Raw genomic sequence first — 10,863 nt, 5'->3', positions numbered from 1 at the left:
ATTTTTGTTGGATTCATCATCAAACATGACAGAGACTCAAAATGTATTTTTATTTAACTCAAAAATAATGTAAGATAGAGAAAGTATTATCCATATTATCCGACCACAAAATCACCACACAGACGCAAAATGACCAAGAGATACAAAACGACCACAAAATCACCACACAGACGCAAAATGACCAAGAGATACAAAACGACCACAAAATCACCACACAGACGCAAAATGACCACGAGAAGATACAAAACGACCACAAAATCACCTCACAGACGCAAAATGACCACGAGAAGATACAAAACGACCACAAAATCACCTCACAGACGCAAAATGACCACAAGAAGATACAAAACGACCACAAAATCACCTCACAGACGCAAAATGACCACGAGAAGATACAAAACGACCACAAAATCACCTCACAGACGCAAAATGACCACGAGAAGATACAAAACGACCACATAGAAAAATAAAATGTCTAAAAATAAATCCAAAAAGACCAAAAATAAATGAAAATAACTGCACAGAGACAAAGTGGACGTGTCCGTGCCCAGGGGCCCGTTGTCTAATGATCCATCCACGGTCCTAGATATAATATTATATCAAACCGAACCTCTGTAATAATGTAATTTGAAATTTGCAATGACATTTATTTGGATTAACTATGTTACATTAATTATTATGAGAGAAGGAGCCAAAAATAATAATTTCCTCATCAAAGTGATACCTAACTGTAGTTTTAGCAAAAAGAAACTTACCAAATCTTCACAAAAGCTGATGCAAAATGGACATTTGTAGAAAAATAAATGGATAATACTTCATAATACTTTCTCTATCTTTTACTTTTACATTAGGAACAGATGTAAGAGCATGTGGATGCATTAGAAGGGCAGATGTTGTGTAATAGCTTGAGCTTAATTCTCTAATTGTGTTAGAAATTAAAATTATAAATGTTAAATTCGATGTTTTGCACTTTCCGCTCATTTGCACTCGTTGTTACAGCACGTGAATGCACCACCGCTGCGGCGCCCCCTCGTGGAGGAGCGTGAGACGTTCAGGGCAGCTGGGAAAAAGAAACCGAAAGTTGAAAGTCGGATTTCACAGCACTGAGCGTCGACTACAGGTAAATTCAGCTTACAGCTGCTTTTTTAATAAGAAATATAAGTTTATAAGTTTAGTTCAACACGTCAACACAACGACTACATGTCTGCGTGTCCAGGTGTCGTAATTTTTGTTGAATATTAAAAGTTATTCATGTATTTAAAGATATAAAGTTGTTGAGTGGACGCGTTGTTTATGTGAAAGTAAAGGGCCTTCAGTCTTTATTAGTTTAAAAGTGTCGTCCTCGTTCACACACGGTATTTGTGAAGCATGTCATGTTAGTAAGTACATTTAAAACGCTGACTTAGCATGAAAAAACTAATGTTTTGTTATTTATTACAGATTATTTTCACTATGTCTTCCGATGAGGTGAGACGTCAATTTGTTTCCTCTTGTTTTCATGTTGTTTTTCCTCCTTATGTTGTTAAAAACTTAGAGAATATAACCTGTCACAGTGAGAAGAGTGTGGGGCAATATAATGTACACAGACACAGTTCATATTGTCCCCATTTGGTTCCTATTAATAACCTCAAAATCATAGTTTTAAGATGATTGTTGCTGAATTGAACATTACTAAACATACTGTTTCTTTTAGATGTTTCCATGTGTAATTTTGCAAATCATTTAACTGAATTTTCAATGAGAGATCTCCCTTTTTTTTCAGATATAAATATATCATTTTAGATTAAAGAACTTAGATTCTGTAAATCCTGCAGACTTTTTTCTCAAGTTAAAGGAAAATTCAGGTGTTTTACGGTCTGTACTATGTTTATATTTATATAACACACTTTAACATTAATATAATGGAGTAAAAAGTACAATATTTGCATCTGAAATGTAGAAAAGTCAAGTAAAGTATAAGTACTTCCAAATTGTACTTGAGACAAGTACAGGACTTGAGTAAATGACTTAGTTACATTCAGCTCTCATTATAATTGTACTTCCACTTGTATAAGATTACTATTTCTTCTTTATTGTCTTAATGCATCATTAACATTATCACAATAGTTTTTATTGAGAGAATTTCAAAGATCTTTCTGTTCTTCCCATCATCTACATCTCATTGCTCTTTCTTTTTGCAAATATATATAAGAACTCAAATACATATAATATATAAGAACTCAAATATATATAATATATATAAGCACAGCTTGTAAAGAAAGAAAAAAAGAAACAGTACAAAGTGAAATGAGACAAACAAACAGAATACAAACAAAAGAAAATACAAAAATATACCAAAACATCATTCATTCACTTCCTTTAGATGAAAATGATAAATGAAAAAATAAAATAGTCCAGGGGCCCGTTGTCTGATCCACCCATGGTCCTAGATATAGAAGATGAAGAAGAAGTAGAAGACGAAGAAGAACTCCTTATATAATATTATATCAAACCTAACCTCTGTGTTGTAAACTCTGGGTCCTGATCATAGACTGTATAAAAAACCGGATGTAGCGTCTCCGTCAGGTCCGTTCTCTCAACTTGACCCAATCGTCCTCGCCTACGGGAGTCGCCATCTTGTCAGACTTTGACTCCGCCTCATTTCCTCTTACCAAAAAAGGGCATGTATGTGACTTCCGGGGGAGGGAGATACGTCCATCTGGCTGATTTACCTCCGAGGAGAAGTAAGGGCCAGTGGCTAGCTGTCACTCAAGAGGCCACGCCCCTAATTATTCATCAACTTTAACCTTCAATAAAATCAAAACATACAGACTAGAATGATTTTTTTTGTACCAGGCTTTAAACAGGTTTAGCGCGCACTCCCACTGTCCGTCCGTACGGTGCCCGGTGCTTTAGGGTACTTGTCCCCCCCTCCAGGCCCGTTTGTACTCACACTACCTGGGCCTCTGCGAATGCTTCTTGCTGCCTATACGTGATCACGCCGTAACACGTCACACGCATTGATGACGTCATCGCGATGCGTCGCTTTGTTTACAAATCTTTCCATAGACCTCAGAGTTTTTGTGCGTCTTGTCGACTGTTTTTGAATATTTTCACCAAATCTGCAGTAAACACTCCACCTCCACATCACACCAACGTGAACCTTTCTCCGCCATTGTTTTAAATGTCCGCGCTTGGTCCCTCCTTCTTTTTTCTATGTCCCAACAGGCGCACATAAAATTACCTCAGAACCGCCGTAGGCCTCGTGCTCGTGCTCGTACACGTGCGAACGCTCGTGCTCGTACACGTGCGCACGCTTGTGCTCGTACACGTGCGAACGCTCGTGCTCGTACACGTGCGAACGCTCGTGCTCGTACACGTGCGCACGCTTGTGCTCGTACACGTGCGCACGCTCGTGCTGGTACATGGTCAAACGTGCTTTACAAAAGCCCACCTCTCCCAAATGGGCCGTGGACGGCAAGCGTGCCGCAACTAGGCGCGGTACGGTTGCACTCACACTGGTCAAACGAACTAGGCTTTAGCTGTGAAACGTGCTTGGGCACGGTACAGATGGACAGTGTGAGTGCGCCCTAAATAATGCTGTGAAAACGGCCTGTTTAACATGGGGGTCGATGAGAAACTGCTCTGTTACGAAACCTGCCACTAGTGGACACCCGGAGAACTGACATTTTTGACTTATTGGATCAACCAGGAAGTCTCTGTGTTGGGGGCTTGGTCCTGATGTGTAATTAACATTAATATAAACAATACAAGTTGTTGTTGTAAGCTCACTGTGCAATGACAATAAACTTATTTTATTCTTTTCTACTTATTTATTTGTGCTTCAGGATTTCTCTCTGGTGGTGGGGCCAGCGCAGCCGTCAGAGGACACTTTGGAGGGAATAAAAGCTTTAATCACCAACTACAAGGTGCGCTGAAACCCCGCATTTATCAGCGTAGTGTTGGAGTGTTACAGAACTTTAAATAGGTGATACTTTACCCTGTGGCTGAGGAGAAGTAACAGGTTTCTAGGTACAGAGCAGCAGGTAAGAGAAACAGAAAGTACAGAGTTTAATTAAATATCTGTGATGTTACTCACACAGATACATTAGATATAAAAGTCACTTCAGGCTCCTGCACGTATAAACAATATAAGTACATTTAGTGTCATTTATTTAGGAAACGAGAATCTATACAATAACGTTTTGTACAAAAAAAAAACACATCTCCAAATTAAAATAGGCAGTTTTTATAAATGTGCAGTTTATAAAAGCTGTCTAATGTGGATTTGTTCTCTACACTTTTCTATGTGGTCGTTTTGTATCTTCTCGTGGTCATTTTGAGTCTGTGTGGTGATTTTGTGGTCGTTTTGTATCTTCTCGTGGGAACTGCATAAAACCACAAAGACACTCAAAAAATAAATGGAAAAACATCACAGAGATGCAAAACGACCACAAAATGACCACACAGACGCAAAATGACCACAAGAAGATACAAAACGACCACAAAATCACTACACAGACGCAAAATGACCACGAGAAGATACAAAACGACCACAAAATCACTACACAGACGCAAAATGACCACGAGAAGATACAAAACGAGCACAAAATCACCACACAGACGCAAAATGACCACGAGATACAAAACGACCACAAAATCACCACACAGACGCAAAATGACCACGAGAAGATACAAAACGACCACAAAACGACCACAAGAAGATACAAAACGAACACAAAATGACCACACAGATGCAAAATGACCACAAGAAGATACAAAACGACCACAAAATCACCACACAGACGCAAAATGACAACGAGAAGATACAAAACGACCACAAGATACAAAACGACTGACTACAAAATGACCACGAGAAGATACAAAACGACCACAAAATCACCACAAAACGACCACATAGATGCAAAATGACACTTGAATGCGTTTAAATAAACCAGAAAATAACATTAAAAGCTAAAAGGGAAAAAGAAACGTTTCCAAAGAGGCTGAATTATGTGTATAAAAGGATGCTTCACTTCCTTTAACGTGTCCACAGGAAAAACACGCACAGCTGGTCCAGGAGCAGCAGGAGCTTGCCACCTGCAGAGACGACCTGCGGGAGTGGAAGGAGAAGTTCAAACAGCGCTCCGTCAAACTGGCCCAGAGTCTGAAAGATGGCAAGCGCTTAAACGAAGAGCAGATGGAAAATGAAAAGGTATCCATGCCTCTGATGTTTGAGCAGAGAGTTAAAGCTAAAACACGCGACGTTGATGACAATGGGGTGGCCGGTGGCTCAGCGGTCAGAGCAGTCGCCCCATGTAAATAGGCTTAAGGTCCTCGAGGCAGCAGCTGCGGGTTTGACTCCGACCTGAAAAAAATAATAATCTTTATTTTTTTAAATAAAAGAATTGCTCCAGATTATATACTTAAGTGTACTAATGCTTTCAAAACAGCACTTGTATGATTGCAGGATACTAAAACTCCACCGAAGCAGGAAAAAGAACAAAAAAATTAAACTGATACAGGTAAAAACATTATAAGTGACACTATTTATTATATATATATATATATATATATATATATACATCCTTTTTTGTTTGCAGTTGTGAATTGTCATTATGTGGCAGAAAAGGACAAAAAATATTTGCATTAAAATAGAGATAAAAACAAAATATATTTAAAAAAAAGGAGTATAATAAAAAAGAGTATAATAAAATATAAATAATGATAAAAATCGTGAAAATAAAAGTCAATATTTGCATTAAAATAGAGACAACAAAAACATTAAACTAATACAGGTTAAAACATTATAAGTGACACTATAATAAATTTATATAATAATAAAAATATATATAATAATAAAATATAAATAATGATAAAACGCATTAAAAAAATAGTAATAGCATTAAAATAGAGATAAAAAACAAAATATATTAAAAAAAGAGTATAATAAAATTTAAATAATAATAAAAATCTTAAAAAAAGGTAAACATTTGCATTAAAATAGAGATAAAAACAAAATATATAAAAAAAAGAGTATAACATTTGAATAATAATAAAAATCTTTAAAAAAGGTAAATATTTGCATTAAAATAGAGATAAAAACAAAATATATATAAAAAAAGAGTATAATAACATTTGAATAATAATAAAAATCTTTAAAAAAGGTAAATATTTGCATTAAAATAGAGATAAAAACAAAATATATATAAAAAAGAGTATAATAACATTTGAATAATAATAAAAATCTTTAAAAAAGGTAAATATTTGCATTAAAATAGAGATAAAAACAAAATATATATAAAAAAAGAGTATAATAACATTTGAATAATAATAAAAATCTTTAAAAAAGGTAAATATTTGCATTAAAATAGAGATAAAAACAAAATATATATAAAAAAAGAGTAAAATAAAATTTAAATAATAATAAAAATCTTAAAAAAAGGTAAATATTTGCATTAAAATAGAGATAAAAACAAAAAAAAAGTATATTAAAATAATGCTAAAAACCATCTTTGCTGAAGAGATTAGTCATTTTAAATATGTGTACCATGGGTTGGAGGAGGAGGTTGCTTTCATCGCTGCTCTCGTACCTGAAGTGGTTCTGTGCGGCAGGCGAAGCTGCACGCGATGAAGCAGGAGGAGATGGACCTGATGAAGGAGATCCAGAGAGTGAAGGAAGCTCTGGAGGAGGACGAGGCCGACAACGCCCTCCTGAAAGAGCAGACTAAAGTAGGTGAATGTCGCTCAGGGCACCTCCGCCTGCAGCCACGTGCAGTAAAAACCGCCCTCTTTGATTCCAGGTGTTCACTGCCGTACCAGAGCGGGAGGTCGTCTTCAAAGGCGCCACGGGAGACGCGGCCGACACGCCGACATTTACAATCGACTCGCGTATCGTGTACCCTATGGACGGCGGGACGGCACTCGTCACGTTTGAGGATGAAGTGGGTGAGTTTGTGTTTTCGTTTATCAGAGGAAGAATCTGTGTGTTTTTCTTTCTCCCTACCCTAACACACCTGAGTCTAACAATAATCAAACTGTGACAAGCATCAGCTGCTTGATAACGAGCTAATCATTAGAAGCAGAGAGAAACCTAAAACATGCAGGACAGTGGCTCTCCAGGACCGGAATTGCCCACCTCTGGGCTAGACCGTTTTTCATTTTTTAACCTCACTGGGGAAAAAAACTTGCCTCCTATTGGGGCCCTTAGGTTTCTGCTGCTAATGCAACCACATAAAAGTCTACTGTACGGGGCTATTTCCATCATCATTATGTTCTGTTTCTTTTTATTAGTCGGCACAGAGGTCCGGGGCTGTAGCTCAGAATGCCCAGGTGGTTATGTCTGCTTAACGTCAGCATGTTAGCGCCGTCTCTGTGAACATGTTAGCACCGTCTCTGTTAACATGTTAGCACGCTGACTTTGTGTCAAACAAACACACTTTTGCAAGGACCCCAGAAATCTGTGTTGATACAACCAGAGGCAGATTAATGCACAGGCCGGCCGAGGCTAACCTGACTCCGCGTAATTCTCATTTGCTCAGCATCTCCATCTGGGAACTCTCGGTTGGAGATCTTTTGGGAAGGGGCTGAAAAACTGGTTGCGGATGCGTATGACGTACTAACAGCATCGAGGCAAAGCTCAAAAAGCAAACAACAAGTGGGTAAAGGATATTTTCCGTTTGTGTAACGTAAATTTACATTACATTATATATTTACATTTATATATCAGGAGCCCGGTCCATATTCAACAGAAGGATCCAGAGAACAAAGAGTTAGTGAGCGGCTTGCTCCATAGCTGCTCATCTCATCCATGGAAGTCTCCATGTTGTTTACACTCAACAGTCGCGTCACAGTTAAATCCGCCTCAAAACCAACGCTGATTGGTTCGGTCGCTTGGCAAAAAAACTTGCCTCCTATTGGGGCCTTTAGATTTGGGACACATTTACCCAATCAGCTGCCATCATGTGTCAGGGTTCATGAGGTCAGTTTTGTTGTGAAATGGTCACTCATTGTTACTATGGTTACTACACAGTATAGCAGCAAAAGGCTAGAAAAGCACAACAACAGGACCAAGATCTACCAAAGAAAATCCCTAAATTGACAGGATTTTTAACGTTGCGGACTCTTCTTCTGTTCTAGCGTTTGTTTTTTCTGATAAAGCATGATTAATAATTTGGGGGGCCCAAACAAACAGGAGCCCAGGGGCCCATGAGCACCTTAATCCACCACTGGATACATCTGTTCCTTCTGTCACTAGTCACCCAGAAGATCCTGGAGTTGGAGAAACATCAGGTGGAACTGGGAGAGGAGAGAAGCAGCGCCGTGGAGGCCCGGTGCAGCATCACCGTGGAGGCCCGGCCGGTTCATCTGTTGCTGCCCAGACTGGTGGAGGTATACACAAGCACAAGCACACGCACACGCACACGCACACGCACACGCACACGCACACACCCCTTTACTCCTCCTTCAGTCCCTGTGCGTGACCCTTGCCCGTCCGTCCTGCAGATCGACACTGAGGTGAGTCCTCATCACATATTAATCTCGAACCTGCCCGAGATGGACGCCGACACGCTGCTGAACAAGCTGGAGATCCACTTCTCCAAGACGAGGCACGGAGGCGGAGAGGTGGACAAGTGTGAAATGCTGCCCGACTCTGGGACTGTGGTCCTCTCGTTTATAAAGAAAGACAGTGAGTTTTTCAAATATTTAAATAAAGTTTAAAACAATAAAAATGATAATAAAGCAAAAATGATCGTACCATTGAATAAAAACGTACAAAAACAATGAATTCACATTTTCAAAAAGGAGTGGGAAGAAGCATCATTTACTTAATCCCAGCCTTTCTCCATAATTAGTAGTATTTGATTATTTATAGTATATATATATATAATATTTATAATTTATAAAATATTAATCAGCACTTATCTTTACTTAACAACAAAATATAGATTAATTTCAGTATTGTAATTATATTTGAATAATTTATAATATATTAATTACCACTTATCTTTACTTTATAACAACATTTTCAGCATATTTATAAGTTATAATATATAAATCATTTACAATATATTAATCACTTTTTTTTACCTGAGAAAAAAAGATAATTTATTTCAGCATTTTAATCACCATTTATCTTAACTTTATAAAAAGATAATTAATTTCAGCATTTATAATGTATTAATTACCACTTCTTTATAACAAGATACAAATTCATTTCAGTATATTTATTTATATTTTATAATATATTAATGACTACTCTTTACTTTAGAACAAGATACAAATTCATTTCAGCATATTTATTTACAATTTATATTAATCACTACTTTTCTTTACTTAAGAAAACAATATACATTAATTCCCTCTTATTTATTTATAATATATAAATGAATTTAGGGACAAGCGGTTGAAGATGAATGAATATTTATTTATATTTTATAATTTATCAATCACACTTATCTTTACTTTATAACAAGATACAAATGAATTTAGTTAATTTATCTGAATCCTTACTTTTCATTACTTAAGAACACGATAGACATTAATTTCCTCTCATTTATTTATAATATATAAATTCATTTCAGAATATTGAGCCTTTCAAATGTGTATGTAAAAGTGTGTGATGAATGATATCTACGGGGGCGGCTTCTGTGCCGCCTCGGCTCTGCTGTGGCATTAACTCCCAGCTGTTTGCACCTCCAGTTGCCGGAGGTTTGACGGAGACGGAGTTTCACGATGTGAAGCTGCAGCAGAAGAAGCACCGAGTGAGGGCGACGCCTTTTCTCAACGGACAAATCACAAACTTAGAGGTGAGCGTTTGTTGGGAGGAAAGACATCTCTCCCCTCTCTCGCTCTCTCTCTCTACGATGTTTGAGGCGTGTTTGTTTCCCCACTTCCAGACCAAGATGACGGCGTGTCCTCGGACCGTGCTGCTGACGGGCATCCCCGACGTCATGGAGCGGGAGACTCTGCAGGACCTGCTGGAAATCCACTTCCAGAAAAGCATCAACGGCGGAGGAGAGATCGAAGCGTTCCTCTACAACCCGCTGGGGCAGAAGACCTCGGCGCGGTTCGAGGGCGTCTCCTCGGACAGAAAGGAGTAGTAACCCATACGTTTATGTCCCGGTCTGAGCCTTTTATTCTGTGTTTTCACACCTTTAGTGGTCGACGTCTAAGTATAATCAGGACAAAGTTTATCTTAGGGGGTTATTTTGGAATTAATACATTTTATTTCTAGAACAAATAATCTGAATCATGAGAATAAATGTTTGTTTTTTTAATCGCAATATCAATTTGCAGCATTAACATTGCAAAAAACAGGGTTTTCAGTAGATACGGCACTTTAAAATATAACTATCACAACTTTATTATTGGTGCCTTTTGTGTTAAGATAAAATAATCAAGTCAGTTCCTTTGTGGTTTTAAATTCAACAATTTGTTAGATTTTTGCAGTATACTTCTACATCTGTATATCTTTTTATATAAATATATATCTTTATTGCGTATTTTTCTATTCACTATTGCAGACATAATTCCTGATATTTACATGAAAATCATGTTTTTTTGTCTAGTTGTTTAAAAAATAAGCAATAAATGATATTTAAAAAATGCAGTGTAATCATAAAGATGCATTAACATCATTAAACAAAAAGAAATCTGCACTTTTAACCGTTTTATTACATAAAAATGCTGTAATTACTGCGGTCACACGTTGTTACTTTGTTCATTTCGACTCTGAAAAGATAAAAAGACAAGAATACTATGACACGGCCAACACAACCCCGGGTATTTTACTACTTCCAAATAGGCGTAACACTCCTCTATCACTCCTCTCCCCACCTGTCCTCGAACGCCCTATTAATCACTCAGGCCGAGTGGAACCAG

At 37.5% G+C, this 10,863-nt stretch overlaps 1 protein-coding gene across 1 annotated transcript; it reads left to right on the top strand.

The window, feature by feature from the left end:
- Positions 1–1,076: 1,076 nt before the first annotated feature.
- Positions 1,077–10,501, top strand: ifi35 (interferon-induced protein 35). Its single transcript, XM_083931565.1, has 10 exons — positions 1,077–1,120; positions 1,441–1,467; positions 3,828–3,908; positions 5,036–5,194; positions 6,595–6,711; positions 6,783–6,927; positions 8,237–8,370; positions 8,485–8,668; positions 9,682–9,788; positions 9,879–10,501. The coding sequence occupies exons 2-10, from the start codon at positions 1,453–1,455 to the stop codon at positions 10,080–10,082; spliced, it is 1,146 nt and encodes a 381-aa protein (XP_083787691.1). The 5' UTR covers positions 1,077–1,120; positions 1,441–1,452; the 3' UTR covers positions 10,083–10,501.
- Positions 10,502–10,863: the final 362 nt, after the last annotated feature.

Source organism: Echiichthys vipera, assembly GCF_963691815.1.
Source record: "Echiichthys vipera genome assembly, chromosome: 17".
In the NCBI taxonomy this organism is placed as follows: domain Eukaryota; kingdom Metazoa; phylum Chordata; class Actinopteri; order Perciformes; family Trachinidae; genus Echiichthys; species Echiichthys vipera.
The sequence above is the reverse complement of the archived record's forward strand: the minus strand, read 5'-3'. Positions and strand labels throughout refer to the sequence as shown.